The sequence below is a fragment of the Somniosus microcephalus genome, unplaced genomic scaffold (genome assembly GCF_052327205.1).
Source record: "Somniosus microcephalus isolate GS21.2 unplaced genomic scaffold, FLI_Smic_1.0 unresolved_chr3, whole genome shotgun sequence".
Classification (NCBI taxonomy): Eukaryota; Metazoa; Chordata; class Chondrichthyes; order Squaliformes; family Somniosidae; genus Somniosus; species Somniosus microcephalus.
This window is the reverse complement of record NW_028225181.1, coordinates 13,910,155-13,931,590: the sequence shown is the minus strand read 5'-3', so window position 1 is coordinate 13,931,590 and position 21,436 is coordinate 13,910,155. Positions and strand designations below refer to the sequence as shown.

The following is a 21,436-nucleotide window of genomic DNA, read 5'->3' as shown; positions in this document are numbered from 1 at the left end:
ATTCGCTCCACACTCGCAGCGACCCTGGAAACAAAACCTGCCAGACACTCCTGCATCTGTGCATGGAGATCCATCACCTCTTCTGTTGCTGATGGACCCAGAGGCAGAGGGTTGACATGCAGCAGAGCTGAGCTGGCAGAGTCCTGCGCCCTCCGACGAGGACTCTCCACTACTGTCCCTGTCTCCACCATCTGCTGATGCTCACTTGTGAGCTGTGATACACCAGGTGACAACACTACTCTATCTCACGAAGGTCCCACCGAGGTGTGAGTGTCTGCGCTGGTGCTGGGTGCACTGAATTCTGCTGACGCTGCGCCCTCAGAGGTCGGAGCTTCCTCTGAGGCGTCTGGCTGCTCAGCCTCTTCCTCCTCCGCAGTGGGGACGGGGGCTTCGGATGGTCCTGTGGGGGAGTAAAGGAAAGAGTTAGAGATGTGATGCCAAGGTTACATGCACATTGGATTTTGCAGATGTTCATAAGTCCAAATGATGTAGCTTCAGAATCATAACAGCGACTCATGCTATGTCAATGAGAGAGATGGAAAACTATTCTGTCACCAGCTTGCGGGCCTGCCCCTGTCTCTCCTTCCCCAGCTTCCACAGCCACATCAGCCCCGACAATTTCCAGGACTCTGTCCTCCCAGGGGGTCAGGTGGGCTATTGAGGGTGGGCCTCCTCCAGTCCTGGCTCGCTCTCTGTTGTTGTGAGCTCTCTTTTCCTGCAATGAGGGAGACAAGTGGAGTTTGAGTGAGAATGAAGAAGTGAGTGTAGAGATTGCATAGCATAGATACTTAGAGGGAGACAAAGATGGTGTGAGGCTGCAAGACCAAGGGCCCTCCCTGTGTGTTGTCAGTTGGGCTCAAAGCATCAGAGTGAGAGGGAGTGTGAGGGCTGCATGGTGGAATAGTTATGTGAACGTTAGCATAGAGAGAGGGGGAATGGGTAAGGGTGCATGGATGTGACTGTGAAGTGGGATGTGGAGGAAGAGAGTGCTAAAGCTGAGTGCTGGTGGGGAAAGGCAATGGGGATCAGTTTGAGGGTGATGGAAACTTCATACTTACTTTTCCTGTACGGTGAAGGTCATGGAATCGCTTCCGACACTGTATCCAGGTTCTTCTGGTGACTCCTAGCGAGTTGACATCTGCTGCCACCTGCATCCATGCAGCCTAGGTCTCAGTGGGAGGCCTCTTCCTCCCTGACCTAGGGAAGAGGACCTCCCTGTGGGCCCTCACCCCATCCAATAATGCCTGCAGTGAAGCCTCATTGAATTTGCTGCCAGCTCGGGGTCTGGCACTGGCCACAGCTGCTGCAGGCTCCTCTGCCATCCTGTGTGGTTCGTATGGAAGCCTGCAGAGGTTGCAATGCTTGCTATAGATTTTAAAAGCACCACGAATGATGACATCATACTGTGGGGCTTTCTGACTGGAAATAGTCAATTAGCAAGGGTTCCCACACGCTGGAAATGAATTGGCCAATTGAGGGAAAATTGCATCAATCTGGCAGACCCATTTACATTCGTGTGGGGACCCTGACATTCGGGGAACCCGACAATTCCCCGCACCTGCGGGAAAATTGACCCCAATATGTTTAGGCAACCCCTCCCTGAGAATATGAAGTGTAAATTTGACTATGAAAAAGTAACACAAACAATATTGCATCTATATTAGTTAATGTTTACTGATATGAAAGGACTTCTGATGAGAAAAACAGAAAATGTTACAAGCACACATCTGGTCAGTTAGTGTCAGAGAAAGAAAGAGAATTCGAATGAAGGGTCTGACTTGGAACGTCGAGCTGTCTTTCTCTTTCTGATGACCTGCATTTTCTACTTTTCTTTCAGGTTTCCAGCATGCACTGTTTTTCTTTTTAACTGAATCTGCCAGTGGTGCTCATGAGTTATTTCCCTTTCGAACACATGATTTAAAAGCTGTAAGGTATAATTAGAGATACAGCAGTAATATCATCTCAAGAAAAAACATCATTGCATTTTAAAAGTTGACTACAGCTGATTGTATAGTAAGAAAAATTCAAAAACTACTTGTAAAACATCCCCTAGCTATTACTAAATAATCACTGCTGCCATCTTGACATACTGGTTTCAAGGGAATGTGATGGCCCAGAAATTCGGGTCAGGGGCTTCCCACAGGTGCAAGTCCCCGACCTGCACTTACCTTGCGCGCCGGCAGTTGAGCTGTAGGGCCCCGTGGAATTCCGCTCCGGGGCTTGGCCCAGCTCCCGGCGCGCTGTACTTGCATGTCCCAGGGGCGTAGTTAGTGCGATGCGTCCCCTGGGATCACGTGAGCCATGGGCAGCCATGAGGAGGGAAAAGCCCATTCATAAGATTGACAGGAAGACCTGTCTAAACTTATGAATACTATGGGCCTCAAAATAGCAGTAAACCTTAAAATAATTTTTTTTTAAATCACACTTTTTCAATAAATTACAAATTACATTAAATAACTATTTTAAACAATAATTTAAATTTTTGAAAAATATAATTTTATAAAAAAAGGGGCTAAAAATAAACTTACCTTGCTTTAAATTATTTAAAAATAATAAACCTGTGGAAAAAATGTTTTAATTTTAATTAATTGACCACTTACCTTGTAAAAAGCAGGCCTTACGCCTGCTTTTTAAATGTGTAAATCCTACAGGCTTAACCTCGCGTGAAAACCTGCAAAAAAAAAACTAAGTTCAAAGCGCACGCGCGGCCTCCCCTGCGCGCGCGTTCGACCTCTGAACCCCTTCGTTCAGAGGATCGGAAGTGCCGGTTTCCCGCGCATGCGCACTTCCATTCGGCTTACGGGTGAGTACCCCATGCGAACTCACCCGTGGAGAGCCGAATTTCTGGGCTGATGTGTTTTTTTATACCTATGACTGACATTTAGTCTTGTTTGCTCCATTGTTAGCCTCAAGTGAAAAGGATTGAGTGGGCTCAATCCAGTTTCCTATGGACATTCCTGCACAGCACTCTGCTACTCTGAATTAGGCATTAATTCAACAATTCTTTTTTAAAGGATAAAAGAAAGACCCAGTGGTAAATGGAAATCTTATACTAACTTAGTAAAATGGTTGCTTTAAGATGCATTTTGAAGAAAGCTGGTAGAAGAGAAGCTGTGCTTTGCACGTGGCCTACAGTGATTGAGGTTGTAATTTTGGTTGAGAAGTATTGTATATTGAACGGTAATGTTCTCCAGTTTCAGCCAGTAAAGTCGATCAATATTAGTTCGGCACTAAATTTATTCTCTGTAAGTAGCTGCCCATATTTTATTCACTATCCCATCCCGCAGACAAAAATAAAAATGAAAAACATACAGAGACAGTAACAAGAATACTATATTTCAATACTTTTCAAAGAATAATACTTTTCAAAGAATAACTCTTGAGATTATAAGTATGATTGCATAATCTGAGACTTCCAACAGGGAACATTGCTCACAGTGAGTGCATTTCAGGAAATCACGGGCGCACAGTGCATGAGTTCCCAAGATGTGCACCCTGTGAGGAGTGCTGAATCATGGAATTAGTCTGTACGGAATCATGGAATTAGCCCGTTCGTTCTTAGGGCAAATGTCAATCACATTTGTGTCAATCACAGATAAGGCCATCTCTGATCACTTCCTTGTATCGCTCTCCACCCACATACCCCTTTCCCCTCCCAATCCTACTTCCTTCTGTGTCAGCCCCTGGAATAAGCTCTCTCCCAATTCACTTACAACTGCAATTTCAAAATCCCAACTGTCTAGTCTTTGGTCCTCCATTCACCATGACATTTCTGCAGCTACCGATCTGATCAACCATACCCCCAGCACCACCTTTGATGCCCTAATCCCCATTAAAACCATTACTCTCTCTCATCCTGGCCATTCCCCCTGGCATGGCCTGCATCTCCATTCCCTTAAGTCCAAGGGACGCAAACTTGAACAGATATGGCGAACAATTGGGTTAGCAATTCACCGCCAGATCTGGCCGGACCACATAAAGCACTAAAGGGTCCTGCTCTCATCTGCCAAAACTGCTCACTATTCCAGGATCATTCTGGGATTTAAAGATAATCCTGGCTTCTCTCCACTACAAACCATCTTCTTAAACCATTCACCACCAGATCTGGCTGCACCACATAAAGCACTAAAAGGTCCTGCTCTCATCTGCCAAAACTGCTCACTATTCCAGGATCATTCTGGAATTCAAAGATAACCCCGGCTTCTTTTCTCCACGACAAACCATCTTCTTAAACCCCTCTCCCCGTCTCCTCCGCACTCACCTCCAACAAGAAGTGTGAGGAGCTCATGGACTTCTTTGTCACTAAGATTGAGACCATCTGATCAGCTGCCTCTGCCACTTCCCTCTCTTCCACTAGCCCACTGGGCCAAACTTTCTCTAAGGTTCCCCCCTGCACTAGCCCTGAACTCACATCTTTCTCCAGTTTCTCTCCGATCTCCCTTCATGCCCTCTCCGAGCTCATCTTGTCCATGCGACCCACTTCATGCTCCCTCGACCCTATTCCCACTGAACTGCTGACCACCCAACTTCCTTTCCTGGCTCCCATGTTAGCTGATATTGTTAACGGTTCTCTCTCCTCAGGTACTGTCCCCCTCTCCTTCAAATCTGCCGCCATCACCCCTCTCCTCAGAAAACCAACCCTTGACTCGTCCGTCCTTGCAAACTACGCCCCATCTCCAACCTCCCTTTCCTCTCCAAAGTCCTTGAATGTGTTGTCGCCTCCCAAATCCATGCACATCTTTCACGGAACTCCATGTTTGAATCTCTCCAATCAGGTTTCTACCCCTGCCACAACACCGGAGTGGCTCTTATCAACGTCACAACTAACATCCTATGTGACTGTGACAATGGTAAACTACCCCTCCTCATCGTTCACTGCCCATCTGCAGCCTTTGACAAGGTTAACCACACCATCCTGCTCCAACGCCTCTCCACTCGCCTGGTTCCATCCTTATCTATTTAATCGTAGCCAGAGAATCACCTGCAATGGCTTCTCTTCCCGCTCCTGCACCGTTACCTCTGGTGTCGCCCAATGATCTATCCTTGACCCCCTCCTATTTCTCATTTACATGCTGCCCCTTGATGACATCATCCGAAAACACTACGTCAGTTTCCACTTGTACGCTGGCGACACCCAGCTCTACCTCAACAACACCTCTCTCCACCCCTCCACTGTCTCTAAGTTGTCAGACCGCTTCTCCGACATTCAGTACAGTATGAGCAAAAATTTCATCCAATTAAATATTGGGAAGACCGAAGCCATTGTATTCAGTCCCTGCCACAAACTTTGTTCCCTAGCCACTGACTCCATCCCTCTCCCCGACAACTGTCTGAGGCAGAACCAGTTCACAACCTTGTTGTCATATATGACCCCGACATGAGCTTCCCACCACATATCTGCAGCATCACTAAGACCACCTTTTTCCACCTTCGGAACGTCACCTGACTGTGCCCCACCTCAGCTCACCTGCTACTGAAACCCTCATCCATGTCTTTGTTACCTCTAGACTTGACTATTCCAACGCACTCCTTGCCGGCAACCCACGTTCTACCCTCCGTAAACTTGAGGTCATCCAAAACTCTGCTGCCCATGTCCTGACTCGCACCAAGCCCCGTTCACCCATCACCCCTGTGCTCGCTGACGTACATTGGCTCCCGGTTAAGCAACAACTCGATTTTAAAATTCTTATCCTTGTTTTCAAATCCCTCCATGGCCTCGCCCCTCCCTATGTCTGTAACCTCCTCCAGCCCCGCAAGCCCCCGAGATATCTGCGCTCCTCAAATTCTGGCACCTTGAGCATCCCTGATTTTAATCGCTCAACTATTGGTGGCCGTGCCTTCAGCTGTCAAGGCCCTAAGTTCTGTAATTCCCTCCTTAAACCTCACCGCCTCTCTACCTCTCTTTCCTCCTTGAAGACGCTCCTTAAAACCTACCTCTTTAACCTTATCTGCCCTAACATCTCCTTATCTGGCTCGAAGTCAAATTTTGGATTTTTAACACTCCTGAGAAGCGCCTTGGGACGTTTTACGATGTTAAATGTGCTATATAAATACATGTTGTTGAATGTGACTTCATCTCTGCTGCTTGTTATTTTACAAACTTTTTCTGCTTTGTTATCCTTCATCTTCACGAGTGTATATCAAATTTAAATTTAGTGAGAAAATTGCTATTACCTCCTTAAAATTAGATGATTTCTCCAGAGTAATTAAAAATGAGTTTTACTAAATGCAGACCAGAATGTACATGATGCTAAAACTGCAGGAAGGTAGCATAGACAATATGGCTTTTTTTTTAAAGTCTAGTACCAAATTTTAGATGACCAACAAAGGTTACTTTAACAGCCCAGATTTTGAGGTCAACAGCGAAGGAACGGTGCTTGCCGTTCATTACACTTACAGCTGCCCACAGACTTTTCATGGGCTTTTGAGTGGCAACTTACGGTTACTCGAGATCCTTTTCAATATGGTGCCTTCTAGCGGGGATCTGTAGTGCGTGTGAGTAAAGCAAGCAACAGTGTGTCTCTTCATCCAATCAGATTGAAGAATCCTCACCGAGACACGCAGACTAAACCAGGAAGTATAAATTAGAAGATTCAATATAAAATCATGTACAGAAAGTACATTAACGATTTGGAGGAGGGGACCGAGTGTAACACATCAAAGTTTGCAGATGATACTAAGATGGGAGGGAAAGTAGTGAGTGAGGAGGACATAAAAAACCTGCAAGGGGACATAGACAGGCTAAGTAAGTGGGCAGAGATTTGGCAGATGGAATACAATACTGGAAAGTGTGAGGTTATGCACTTTGGCAGGAAAAATCGTAGAGCAAGTTATTATCTTAATGGCAAGAAACTGGAAAGTACTGAAGTACAAAGGGATCTGGGGGTCCTGGTGCACGAAACTCAAAAGGTTAGTATGCAGGTGCAGCAAGTGATTAAGAAGGCCAATGGAATGTTGGCTTTCATTGCTAGGGGGATAGAATATAAAAATAGGGAGGTATTGCTTCAGTTGTACAAGGTATTGGTGAGACCGCACCTGGAATACTGCATACAGTTTTGGTGTCCATACTTAAGAAAGGACATACTTGTTCTCGAGTCAGTACAAAGAAGGTTCACTCGATTAATCCCAGGGATGAGGGGATGGACATATGAGGAGAGGTTGAGTAGATTGGGACTCTACTCATTGGAGTTCAGAAGAATGAGAGGCGATCTTATTGAAACATATAAGATTATGAAGGGGTTGGATCGGGTGGATGCAGGGAGGATGTTCCAGATGATGGGTGAAACTAGAACTAGGGGGCATAGTCTTAGAATAAGGGGCTGCTCTTTCAAAACTGAGATGAGGAGAAACTACTTCACTCAGAGGGTGGTAGGTCCATGGAATATGCTGCCCCAAAAAGCTGTCGAAGCTACATCATTACATAAATTTAAAACAGAAATAGACAGTTTCCTAGAAGAAAAGGGAATTAAGGGTTACGGGGAGCGGGCAGGAATTTGGACATGAGTCTAGGTTCGGATAGGTCATGGCCCTGTGGGTAGCGGAGCGGGCCCAGGGGCCGTGTAGCCTGATCCTGCTCCTGTTTCGTGTGTCTAATTCTGTTAGATTCAGGAGATAGTCCTGTCATAGTGGATTGGCGGTTAGGATCAGATCAGCCATGATCTTATTGAATGGCGGAGCATGCTCGAGGGGCCAATTGGCCTACTCCTGCTCCTATTTCTTATGTTCTTATAAGTGAAACAAAGTGAGGGAAAGAGAGATGGGATTGAGAGAGAAAGATAAAAGAGACAGAAGGAAAAAGTTTTTTTTTTAATTCTAAAATCTGATGGAATGAGACTCTACACTTGTAAAAGTACGTTTTCAGTGCCAGAGAGGTTGTTCAGCAGTAACTAAGATTTATCATGCTGTTAAAATTTTACTTGCACCTGAATGCACAGGCCCTGACTCTTTCTGGCATGTTTAGTGGGTAACTGGTGGGCACATATGGAAACTTCATGCCCTTCATGTATTTTAATGCCGAATCTATCTGTGAGGTACTGGTGTAGTGAAGCTTGTGGAGGAGTGGAGCAAATCGGACAGCAGCTTCTGGATTTCTGCGTTTAATTGCGCATGTGTGGATGCCAGAACTTGCTGTCCGATTTACTCCATCATAGCGGTGAACGCTGATAGTCTTAATGGAAAATCCGGGCCATGATGTATTGGAAATTGGATCTTTAAGAAAATAATTTTATGTAAAGAATGGGTTTACAAAAATAAATTGTTCTGTTGCTAACAAAAAATCGTCTATAACAACATAGTTTTATTTGCAGCAATATAGTCAGATATAGAAGTAGCACCTAAATGATGGATTCGTTATTGAAGGTTATCAGCATCTGACTAGAGTTCAAATGGAATATTCAGCCCCATGACCTCACTGTGCCATTAACTGACAAACTAATGTAGTCTTTGTCCTGTTTGTAACTGCGTACTAATGAACAAAAAGAAAATAATATTGTTGTATAATATAGTGTGGGGCAGGCTTGATAAACCAGCTGGTCTTTTCCTGCCCGTTGATTACACATGTTTGTATAATAATCTTAATAAAGCGGTCTTTCTTTATGCTTCTCACATATTCAGTTTATTTTGTTTTTCGAACAGAGCTACCAGATCAAGTTTTAAGAGTTTTCAAGGCAGACCAACAAAGTCGCTACATAATGATCAGCAGAGATACCACCGCAAAGGAAGTGGTAATTCAGGCACTTCGAGAATTTGCAATGACTGCTGCTCCTGAATCATACTCGCTATGTGAAGTCTCCGTTACTCCTGAAGGTGTTATCAAGCAAAAACGACTTCCGGATCAGCTATCAAAGCTCGCTGACCGAATCCAACTTAGTGGCAGGTAAGGATGACTAAAATGCCAGAATCAATGTTCCTGCAAGGAAACCAATTAAAATAAACTTTTATTTACGTTGGATTTGGATGGGGAAACACCAAGTTTGAAGATATATTTAGAGCATTATCTATAGGTGTAATGCATACAAGCATAGCAGCATGTCAACCTCTGAATCAAATCGGTCACTACTTTGGGTGAATTATTTTTTGTCTCATTTTGTAAAGTGTTCTTTTCCCCCTCCGATTGCTCCCAACCCAATGTTCCCAGTCCTCTTTTCAGGGGCTGGCCACTGGGAGGTGCATAGAGGCACCTGAGTTCATTTACTGCTTGATGTTTTTTTCAGGGCCTGCCCCTCATGGAATTCAAACTCAGTTTAGCAAATCATCAAGAAGAAGGTTGCAGACATCAGGCAAGCTGTTGCTGCCGATGTTGCATAAGAAAATGTATGGCTGCAAATCCAGTTTGAGGATAGCATAGTGGGTGATGTGAGAGATTTCTAAAAAGTTGTGAGAATGTTAGAGCATCATAGGAAGTTCTGTTTCTGCTCGACTATTGATCTGAATGCAGTGCAAAAAAAGTTGGGACGGGGAGGATGACAGTTAATTGCTCGCTGGTATAAAATAAATTGAAAAGAGAAACGATTTACACACCTGGAATAAGTCTGATCAAAGTGTTGTTGCTGTATTGTTTTCCTTTCAGTTAATGTAACGTTGATTATTTTTGCCTCCCTAAGGTACTACCTGAAGAACAACATGGAGACAGGGATACTCTGCTCAGATAAAGATGCTCAGGAATTGCTCCGGAAGAGTCATATCATGCTGCTACAACTAAGCACTATTGAAGTTGCCACCCAGCTCTCCATGAGAAACTTTGAACTATTTTGTAACATTGAACCCACCGAGTACATGGATGACTTGTTCAAACTTAAGTCAGAAACTGAATGTGTCAATCTGAAGAAATTTGAGAACATTATCAATCAGGAAACATTTTGGGTTGCAACAGAGATTCTTCGAGAACCAAACCAACTGAAAAGGATGAAAATAATTAAACACTTTATCAAGATGGCACTGCGCTGCAAGAACTTTAACTCCATGTTTGCAATTATCAGGTAAAAAATATATATACCAGTAAGAGAAACTTTTACTTCTAAAAAATGTTTTTTTTAAATCACGTTTAATTCTTGTATTCACAGAACAGAATCACAGATACCCCACAGTGCAGATAGAGGCCATTTCGGCCCATCGAGCCTGCACCGACACATATCCCACCCGATCCCCGTAACCCCTACACCAACACATATCCCACCCTATCTCCGTAACCCCACGTATTTAGTCCCCCTAACACTAAGGGTCAATTTATCATAGCCAATCAACCAAACCCGCACATCTTTGTAGGAAGGACTAAACTCTGATAATGGTACAAGTTTCCAATCACCTTTTGCTGTAAATAGAATGCAAGTAGCATAAATGTTCGATTTTAGTACACAATCCAACTCTATCATTAAGTTCAGCGAAAATGTACCCCTACCCCAACTACCTTTGGGTTTAGAGCTGTTAACTAAGGCCTAGAAATTCGAGTAGGCCGAAAACGTGCCGGTAACCGCGCAGGCCAAAGCTAATGGCCGCCCGCTGAAAGAACGCAGACAGGTATTTTGGTGCTGCCTGCTAATTGACATGAGCAGAGTGGAGAAGCTGTTGTGCAACGTGCTCTTTCCGGCGCTAACCTCAGCAGGAGGCTGAAGATCGCGTCTGAAGGATCGGTGCGGGGTTTTGACTGCTCCTGGGTTTTGCTATCGAGTCTGCTGATGGTGCTGGAGAGGGATGGTGATGCACCAGCTTGCAGCTAGCAGTGACAATGCACTAGCCTGCATACCACATAGGTGATTCACTCCCTGGTGAGTGGGTCTTATAGCACAGGCTCAGATCTGGAGTGACCGTGACTGGAAACACCACATAAAGACTGTGATACAGATGTCCTTAAATCGTTGCATGAGGCATCAATGGAAATAAATTTTAAAATGGGGAACATGAACTCTTGGTCAGGAGTTTACTGGTGTAAATAGTGCAGAAGAGAGTTCAATTAAATTTTTAACAACAGCAGACTTTTGAGAAACTCTTGGTGAGAATATGCTGTCAAGCTTTTTAAAAGCAGACTTCCAAACTTTGCATCTCATTTTATCAGTTCCTACACTAGAAAAACCCAATGTTTAAAATTTAAGGAAATGCAGCTTTGAATTTTCTTGATATTATTACAATTGTAGTACAGTAGAGTTTATTTTAAAAGTATTTATCTCCGATACTGTTTGACTGACATGAGGGGAGATTTGATGCATCTCATTGGAAGCAATTTTCACTCCAATAGCGCTGCATAGTTAACAGTTATCCAGCAGCAGCTGTTTACTGTGTGGATTGTAGCACACAGCCGCTTTCTCCCGCCTCTACTCGCTGTCAACGTCTTCACACACTGGCGTGCTTTGGAGAGGGCTGTAAGAAGAGTGGCAAGCTCCAAAATGAATAGCGTGCGTCAATTCAGTGTTGCACGGCAATTGACGTCACAGTTCCGCTAATTAAAATACTTGCCTGAGCACAGGCAACGGCAGTGCTGCTGACCTGCTGAAAATGGCATCCGCCGTGGGATCCGCCAGAAGTGGGGTGGCCGCCAATTTTTTCAACAAAACAGGCCTTAACGGCCAGCGCTAACACCTGCAATTTCTAGGCTTAAGTATTCAGCCATGTGGCATTGCAATATCTGTCAACAGAGAAGCTTAAGATGGTTGAAATATGGTGAGGTGTCTGGCAATAGGTACTTTGGAGACAAGTTCAACAGCAACAGCACAACAACTTGCATTTATATAGCAGCTTTAATATAGAAAAACATCCCAGGGTATAAAACTGAGCGAAGGCTTCATTGGCTTGAACTGAAAACCGTAACAGTCTCAAAGTAGCACTTAATGAGGTGGGTGTTGAGCTGGAGCACAAGGCCTCTGTAAAGTCTGTGGGTTGTGCAGTTAATAAATACACAGACTTCAGAAGTAACAAACAAACAGGTCTTTACTATTCGAAGGTCCGGGCGAATCTGCCCCAGCAATCCTGCTACAACACTTATATACTGGTGTGGTCACTATCGGTATTACAGTATACAGAAGCCAAACAAATAGTGCCACACCTAAAGTAGTTCCCTTAAAGGTGAACGGTTACATTCAATAGTTCCCTTAAAGATAGACGGGTACATACACTACAATCCTCCCTTTTTAGCTTATTACTTACAGAGTCCCCGTTAAACATACATATCTTCAACTTCCTATAAAACAAATTACAGATATAATCTCGGTGGAGTCAATGTCATATAAAACAATTTACAAATATAATCTCGGTGGAAACAGTTCACAGGTTCAGTCTCTGCGGAAACAGTTCATAGATTCAGTCTCTGATCTTGACTCGTTCCGAACAACATTTCTTTGGTGTAGCCGGTTCACCTGGCTAGCGTGACTCCTCCATAGCCTTTTTCTTGACGTAACAGCTTGAACTTTCGTCCTGTTGAACCAGCAGTGCGGACTTTTACAACCAACTGGCTGTCTTGACATTTTCCAGTTTTTCAACTAATTTAGCTCCTTTCGTAATGTCCCGCCTGGAATGGTAGAAGTGCTAATATTTTAGACAGTTATTATCTTCTGCTTCTTCTTTTTCTTTTCTGCCTTTTTGAAACTCTCGGAGCTCCTTTCTCGGCTGCCAGCTGTAGCACCACCAAATCTCTATGTTCCTTAGACCTTAAGTGCTTCATCCGGATTTCAGCACTTTGAGAGTTTTCATCACAAGCTGGGCAGACCACATCCTCGTAATATTCAGTGTCACTCAACAGGTCATGGTAATATTCGGGTTCGTCCTGAGTTAGGCCAGCGAGAGAGACTTCTTCTTCCTCCTCACCCGTCTGGACGTTAGCTGACGGTGGTTCCTTCCCTAAACATCTTTCTTGAAAAGCCTTCTTCATGCATTCATATTCATCCCGCTCTTCCTGGGTTATCTGCCATTCCTTCATAACGGACCTCATTTGTGAGTTCAATACCTTCCTTTCCATCGGTAATTGCGTTATCAAGCTATTTAACCCTTCTACTGAAGTAACAGTTTCCACATTCTTCTGTTCACCTTGACGTGATTCAACGTACTTTTGGCATCCTTGTAAAATTTGTGTTGCCACCTCAGCTATCTCCGTGACTTTTGAGAGCTCCGAACTCGTTCCCCCTGAAGATTGAAGCTCGTGTTCAGATTGTTCCCCTTGCAGAGTCTTGTCCTTCAGCATATGAAGGAGTTGGCTGACCGTTAACTCTTCCCTGGGAACACGGTGGATCAGAGTCTTCTCCATTTCATCCACCTCTTTCTCCAATACTTCCACCTTACGTTCCTCTTGAACTTTGGCTTTCAGCGCTCGGAAAAGTTGCGCTCTGATGCTCTCTAGTTCATGTTCAGGGACCATTCTTACAGTGTCCTGTTCTTCCACTGAAAGGATTCCCAGTTGAATCTGTTCTTCAAGTTGTTGAACCTCGGTCATTGCCGCCTCATATTTGTCTTGGGTGTCCTTCAATGTTTTTATAAGTTCTTGGACATCCTGTCTTTCATGCTCTGCCATGATTTTCACCTCTAATTTCTCATCTATGGATGGAGCTTCTATCGATGAGTCTGTCTTGGCCTTGAGCTCATCAAGAATTTCCTGCAGCCTTTGGACTTCTTGCTCATGTTCAACCTTTAGTTGTTCATATGCTTCTACTGAAACTAGCTTTTCGGAGGCTGCCGAGTTAACCCCCTCCAGAATTGTAGCCTGGGCCTGTTCATACTGTTCTTTCAACTTCTCACACTCTGCTTGTAAGGAGTCGTAGAGAAGAACTGGAATAAAATCCTGGCTCCCTGAAGATTCCTCTTCCTTTGGTTCATTCTGTAAATATTCTAGTTCCTGAACAGCATCAGGGGAATGTGATTGGTATTTGACCACGATGGCTCTATGGTCGCTCTTTGCTTGAGCTAGCTGTCTCTGTAGTCTTTCCAGGTTCTCCCATTCGGTGTCCCAGAACTTTTCCATATTTTTCATCTCCTGTACGAGACGGTCACTCAACTGTTCTAATTGTTGTCGTACTTTGACATAAGTTTGCGTCCGAGCTCGGTGTTCTTCCGTCATGGATGAATCCTTTGCTTGAACAGGCTCAGAATTCTCTGTCAACCTGGAGTTCTGCTCTGCAGCTTTATTCTTCTTGGTACCATAAGTCCTTCTGCATGTCTTCGTTTTCTTTCCCATCGTCGGCAAGTCCCTTTTAGCCTTGTCTTCCATATTCGACTTGGTCTTATCATCATCCATTTCAGAATCTGAGCTAATAGCTTGCACCGAGTCCTCCCTCATTATGGCTTTTAGGTAATGCCATTCCATGTCTATTTTCTTAATCCACTCCCGTCCTAGAAGTGGTGGTCCTCCCTCAGGTAATACGTACAAGTTCATTCCTGGGTGTTCTTTACCCCTATCTCTCACCTTGACTCTTATTTTCCCCACGGGGTATACGTTATGCCCCGTGTATGTCTGTAATACAAACTTGGTATTTCTTAAAGGTATGTGAGAGAATAGCCGGTGGTAGTCCCTTCGGTTGATGACTGATAGAGCTGATCCAGTGTCCAGCTCCATTCTTACTTGGACTCCAGCTATTTTTAGTATGACCCAGATGGCCTGTAGATCCGTTTCTTTACCCACATTGTGGATTCTCAGACTACCCAGCTCCTGGTTGTTTGGGTCTGAGTCTGAATTCTGTTCGTCTGAACTCTTCTCAGCCACCTTGTGTACCTTGTTGTACTTTTCTTGTGGTGGCTTCCTTTGATTATTGGTCTTTTTCCCGGACCGGCATACCTTCGCGATGTGACCCAGTTTGCCACATTTCCTACACTCTTGGTTCTTAAACCAGCATTGATTCTGGTCATGCGTTGTCTTCCCACAACGGTAGCATTTTGTTGTGCTTGAAGTAATTTGGTCCACCCCGAGTGCCGCCGCCTTTAGTTGCATTTCCGCCGTTCCTTTCGCTGCGGCTTCGTGCGATGCAGCTATAAGGACAGCCCTGTCCAGTGTGAGGTCGTTCTCTTCCAGTAGTCGCTTCTGCGTCCCTTCTTTGGACAATCCGCATACGAACTTGTCCCGCAGCGCTTCTGTCAGATTCCCTCCGAACTGGCAGTATTTCGCTAGCCTACGTAGTTCGACCAAGTATTCCGCATTGCTTTCGTCTTTCTTCTGCGTTCTTGCGTAGAATTTGAATCGTTCAGCCAGCATCAGCGGTGTGGGGTTCAAGTGGTCCTTCAGCACAGCCACAATCTCTTCGAAGGTCTGATCCGCTGGTTTATTTGGTGCTATTAGATGCTTCAAGAGCCCGTATGTTTTTGCCCCCATCGAGTTTAGCAATGTTATCGCCTTGTCGTCTTCCTCTATTTTGTTGGCTTCGCAATAGATCTCTATGCGTTCCACGTACGTGGCCCAGTCTTCTATTTCAGAATCAAAGTCGTTAATATTCCCTCGCTTAGGCATCTTTCTTCCCTTGGGAGCAGCACCAGTATTTCTTTAAGTATTCTTATTTATTTGTTTGTTTCTAAGATGGCGGTTTTCCCGCAAAATCGGCGGTTTCCCGCTCTTTCCTTCTCTCCCCGCCCACTTCAATGGCGGTATGTCAATCAAGATGGCGGTTTTCCCGCGAAAATGGCGGTTTCCCGCTCTTCCTTTCTCGCCCCGCCCACTTCAATGGCGGTTTCCCGCTTCTGGCGTCTTCTCCGCCTAATGGCGGCTTCCCGCGCTTCTTCCCGGTGGAAGGGGTACGCTTCCCCCACAGCGGACAGGTTCAGCCACTGGCTGGCTACCGCACAGCTCCCCTTACTCGGCTATGTCTTTTCCTCCCGCCCGCACGGCTCTACCGGCGCTGGGCACACCCCGTTAACGGAGGACAGTTCAGCCGCTGGACTGGCTCTCGCGCAGTCTCTCTCTCTCCGTACCCGGCTCTGTCGCTCTCTCACCCGCACGTTCGGTGCTACCGGCCCTGGGTACCCCGTTGGTGGAGAACAGCTCAGCCGCTGGACTGGCTCTCGCGCAGTCTCTCACCCCGTTTTTGGCTGTGTCTCTCACCCACTCCCGCACGTTCGGTTTTGCCGGCTCCGAGTACCCCGTTGGTGGAGAACAGCTCAGCCGCTGGACTGGCTCCTCGCAGTCTCTCTCTCCGCACCTGGCTCTCACCCGCACGGTTCCCGTTCGCCTCCCCAGCCCTCTCGCAGACCGGTGTTTCCCTCCCCGGCTGCAGCTGGGTTTCTCTTCCCGCGCCTACTCGCAGGCTCAGCGCTTCGTGGCTGCGGTCGCTGCCCGGATTTTTCCCGCCGATCGCGGTCCGGCTGTCACCCAACGCCGTTGGACCCGACTTTTGGCCGGCACAGCTCCCCCTCGACCGAGGTCGAGTGCTCTGCCCTTATCCTCCGGATACTTCTACACCTTCCCCTACTCACAGTCTCTTCGGCCGCCTTGTTTCTTGCTGGTCGGCTCACTCCGCACCGTGGCAGAAGGGTAGTCAGTGCCTGTTGCTGATACAGCTTTTGTCATTAGTCTTCCTGCTTTCTGTTGTTGCAGCCTCGTGTTTTCTTTTGGTAGCACGACGAGGGCGGTTGTCTCTCTTCGACGCTCTTCGTTGCTTTTGGTAGTCTTGCCGCAGGGTACGATCGGACTCGTCGCCACTGTAAAGTCTGTGGGTTGTGCAGTTAATAAATACACAGACTTCAGAAGTAACAAACAAACAGGTCTTTACTATTCGAAGGTCCGGGCGAATCTGCCCCAGCAATCCTGCTACAACACTTATATACTGGTGTGGTCACTATCGGTATTACAGTATACAGAAGCCAAACAAATAGTGCCACACCTAAAGTAGTTCCCTTAAAGGTGAACGGTTACATTCAATAGTTCCCTTAAAGATAGACGGGTACATACACTACAGCCTCTTTGTACCGTATTCAGAGCACTAACATTTTTCTCTAAAGCCCTTTTTAGTGTTTTACTGGCATGTATGAATGTTTATTTTCAATTTCACCAGGTACTTTGTGTGATAATTTGTAAACCTTGCAAGGCTTTATTGAATTTAATGGGCAGCAGATTATGAAAGGACAGTGGAATGGTGCAGTTGGCCCAGTAAAGAACCAACTAATACAACTATAAGGATGGAAACAAGAGCAGAAGGGGATTAGGGAGAATGTAAAAATGATGGCGAGAGAGGTAGCAAATGGAAACTGAGCCATGCTTGATATATGACTCAGGCTGAAATTAAACATCTACTACATGCTACCACAACACAAAAGCAAAGCACTGCGGGTGCTGGAAATCTGAAGTAAAAACAGAAAATGTTGGAAATACTCAGCAGGTCAGGCAGCAGCATCAACATCTACCTCTACACATATGTAGGAGAAGCCTGCAGAGAGAGCTGTAAATTTAAAATACCTTCTTTTGTAGTTCACTTTGCCACGCTGGGATCCTTGAACCACAACACAGTGCTGGGAGCACTTACATAAAAATGAATTTTCATCAAAATTGTATTATGTAGAAGTTGCAACCGAAATCTATCGTTATTCTGTGTGTTGTATTAAAAAAAACGAATCATATGTTAGTGGAAATATCACAGAAGATGGAAAGACGTTGCGGTACTGTAGACTTTAATAGCAGTCCTATATTGGTTTGAAATTACTCTGTTGACAAAAATTTAAATGCATCACTATCCTTTCCAAATGACTCTAATGTGAAGCTTGACCTGATGAGCATCATATTTTCCTTCAAATGATGACTTACTAGAGTAATCTGAAGGAGTTGTAATTCTTCACTTACAAAGCTGTAGTAAAGCTAGATTCGGCAAATGTGTTTCTTTCTATTGGAAATGGAACAATGGCAATGATGAGCTTCTAAATGGAGGGACACAAATGTATCCTTTGCTTTTACTATTGTAAGAAAAGGGAATTAGTGTTAAATAGAGCATTTTCAAATGTGAAATGTTACGCCTTTTTATAAGTTTCAAAATTGTATTGAAAAGTAACAAAAGCTGAAAAACATTAAAAAAAACAAGATTTATTGTTAACACTAAAAGTTGTTCAAGTGCATATTGTGCAAAGATTGCAACCCTACTTAAGGATGTTTAGTGTACAAAATTTTAATGAGTTATATAAATAGTAAATCTCTGACATAAGTTAAAATATTTGCTTGGAATATATCTTTTATTATGATTGAAATATTTAGATTATGTAACTAGTTTCAGTTACAAGGAAAAAGTTTGTAAATTGTAGTCCCAGTGCTAGAATATTGTAGGGGCAAAGGATAAGTGGGTTAGACCAGCAAAGGAAGTCTCCTGTGTAGGGTTCTCAAAATTCCCACATTCCCCCAAAATTATGGATCGAGGGACCCTGTTTGGACAAGTTATTAAAAACAGGGTCCCCAAAATGGCTTCTGTAGCCTCGTGACCAAAACCGACAGGATTTTTGAAAGCAAGGCCCTGCAGACAGGCAGGCCCCGAAACGAAACTTAAAATGCAGGAATCTGTGAAAAGGACACTCTGGAGCCAGACAGCTAAAGTATACACAGAATATGCATTCATTCGCCTTGAAATAGATCAAGCTAGAATGGGCCTAGAATCAAGGCCATTAGGTTTCTGCATATTTAATCAGTAACAACTCACAGTAGCCATCAAGTCAGGATGGGGACAATTAAGCGTCATCCATGACAAACAACCAGGACATCGGGGCCATTAGACCTGGAGACGACTGCTCCAGTAGTCGTTAAAATAAATGGCTGTAATCATTTAAACAAGCCCGCCAAAAGTTAGACAAAAGGACTGACCTGATTTGGCGCGCAGATAAGGAGTTGAAGAACGGGTATAATTGTAGGCCCATCAGTGGTGATCGCTCTCTTGCTCTGCCCTCTTATCGTTTGGCTTTTGGCCTGCTGCCGCTCGTTCTCGTACCCTGGCCTCATGGCGGGCTCTCTTCTCGCTCCCCGCGCTGCTCAACAACCAAGGACGCCCATTACACCGGGGCCAAACGTGGGAGAACAAAATCCGATTCGAAATCGCACAGAACACACAGGCCACAAACGGGCAGACGAGACGAGACGAAGAAGAAGGTGAACCGGTAAAGGCAGAGAAGGGCAGTGGAAAGACGCATTGGGGGACAAACGCCCAGTTAAAAGCTGGCGTTTGGTGAATAAGTTGGCATTGTGTGTATGGACAGTAAAAACCCCAGTGTAAGAGCCCAGTTTTATGAATAAGCTGGTATTTTAAGCATGGGTAGTGAAATCATCTAGACGGTAAAAACCGCTAACCGACCCCCAACCGCAACGTTACCGCTGACGGCCGCCCAGGGAAGAAGAAGACCCATCGCGACTCGACGACGACGGTAGCTGAGGAAAAAGGAGGGTGCTACGCATCAACAACTTCAGCGCCGCGCCCTGAGACCACGTGGTGACGGGATACCCCAAAGGACAGCAAGAGCGGACCTCAAAATCAACCCATTTAAAGCAACAGGTTTTGGATTGGTGAGCATGAATTCCTGGCCCCTCATAGCTTAATCTAGTTAGGTATAGGGGGTGGGGTAAGGATAAGGGGATTGTTAATGTAGTTGTTTTCCCTCGATGTGCCGTGTGTTCCCCATTCCCATATAAGTGTAATTGTTTATGCCTGTATTTCATACCAGTAATTTTCATAAGATTGTTTTATTCTGCTTTTAATAAAATTCTGGTTTTCTTGCACCAAACCACTTGTCTACTCGATTTTCTGTATCGCCGCCTGTACCTAAGTCCGGTGTCTGGAACCCAGGGGTGTGGGAGCGATTCGAAGCGCTCCAAGGCAGTCCGAGGTGAAGCTGACTGGGCGCACGCCACCCCCTACACTGGCAATCCCCAGTGCTTGCTGAAAATGACAGTGAGCCAAGGACTCCTCATTAACCAGCATTACTGACTTTCGCAATGAATTCGAGGTGGAAACGGAAAGTGGGGTGTAGCGATTGTTACATTTTTTCTGTTCATTGTTAGCAATATTAAAGCTAGAGCTGAATAATACAAACAGAGAATATATTTCTGCTTTAAACTCAGAAAAATGTAAAGTTTATTTGAATCGATCGTGGAAAATATGAAATTCTAATGGTCTAAGTTGTGCTGTGGATCTTCTTGTCTTATAAAGATGCTGTGTTTACAAATGAGAAATGTTTCTGCAGGACGTGTTCACCGGTTATGTTGCTAAATGTGTGCTGCACCCTTGCTGAATGGTTTTGGCTACTGATATTGTGAATTGAAACCTACCCACAATCTTCATTTCAACCCATAATGGCAAACATTCAATGGTTCATATAAAAAAGGGGATACACATCATTTCTGTCTAGTGTTTTAGAGATTGAAACATTGCGGTTTAATAAAAAATTTTAAAGGTGGCTAAATTTCAAGTTAAGTTGGCGGTTTACTTCTTAAAAGACCTGTTTAGATTTTGTTGTAAGTAATACATATTGTAATTTTGTTTTGTCTTCTCTCAAAATCTAGTGGTCTACAACTTGCACCAGTGGCACGACTGCGGAATACTTGGGAAAAACTTCCACGCAAATATGAGAAGTTATTTCAGGATCTTCAGGATTTCTTGGACCCTTCCAGAAATATGGCTGAATACTGCAATGTTCTCAATAACCAGAACCTGCAGTCTCCCATTATTCCTCTCTTCCCTATGATCAAGAAATATCTGACATTCCTGCATGAAGGTAGCTCTATTTAAAAAAAAAAAAAATTGTGACTGTGGTTTCATTTTTGCAGTTTTCTCTACTTTAACTATCAGTACTTTTTTCACACCATGCTCATGATTTGTCAATTATCTTGTTACGGTCGCACATCTTGCATTACCATTTAATTACTTTGTGGGGAATTTTAACCTGAAAAAACTTGGGGCGAGGGGGAAGTTAAAGTGTTAAAAGTCTAAATCCTGACCCCAACCCGCCTCCGACCCGCCCACTTCTGGGTTTAACTGAGGGGTCACGGGCAGTCAACCCACTGCCAGGAGGCGGTTTGGCACTTTAACTATGATAATGAGGTCTGGAAGCCTCATGATTTAAGCTGGTGTGTAGGTTTGACTGTGGTTGGCCGGGAATCCCAGGCCTCAGGACTCCCGGTAGCTGCAGTGAGGCGAGGACCGCCATGACTGTTGCACTGACCCCTATTTATGCCACGCTATTGCGTGTTCAGCAGTAATTTCAATTTCATCTCGGGCCTTAGGTGACTAATATAAATAACTCGAGCTTTATGAATTTATCTGAACCACTCAATTAAATTACTGTGTTGTGATCATTTCTAGTTATATCCTATTCTCCACTAGATGAAGCTATGTCACCACAGGTCAATTTATTTGTTTCCCAATAAAGGTACACTTGTGTATATTGTATCTTGTATACATCGGAATGCTAAAGAAGGGAAATATTGAAAACAAAGTTTTACTCTTGTCATTGAGCTTGTGCAAGCCCATCACTCTTCAAGTATGAGGAAATTATGTAGTCACGATACGACTTG

The 21,436-nt window shown here is 44.6% G+C and overlaps 1 protein-coding gene across 1 annotated transcript in view; it reads left to right on the top strand.

The window, feature by feature from the left end:
* Positions 1-21,436, top strand: part of LOC147091208 (rap guanine nucleotide exchange factor 2-like) — a 115,707-nt gene that overhangs the window by 55,461 nt on the left and 38,810 nt on the right. The window contains exons 9-11 of the mRNA XM_085976678.1: positions 8,635-8,875; positions 9,603-9,977; positions 20,426-20,637. Of these exons, the coding sequence (XP_085832804.1) occupies positions 8,635-8,875; positions 9,603-9,977; positions 20,426-20,637 (828 nt within the window). The remainder of the gene's footprint in view (positions 1-8,634; positions 8,876-9,602; positions 9,978-20,425; positions 20,638-21,436) is intronic.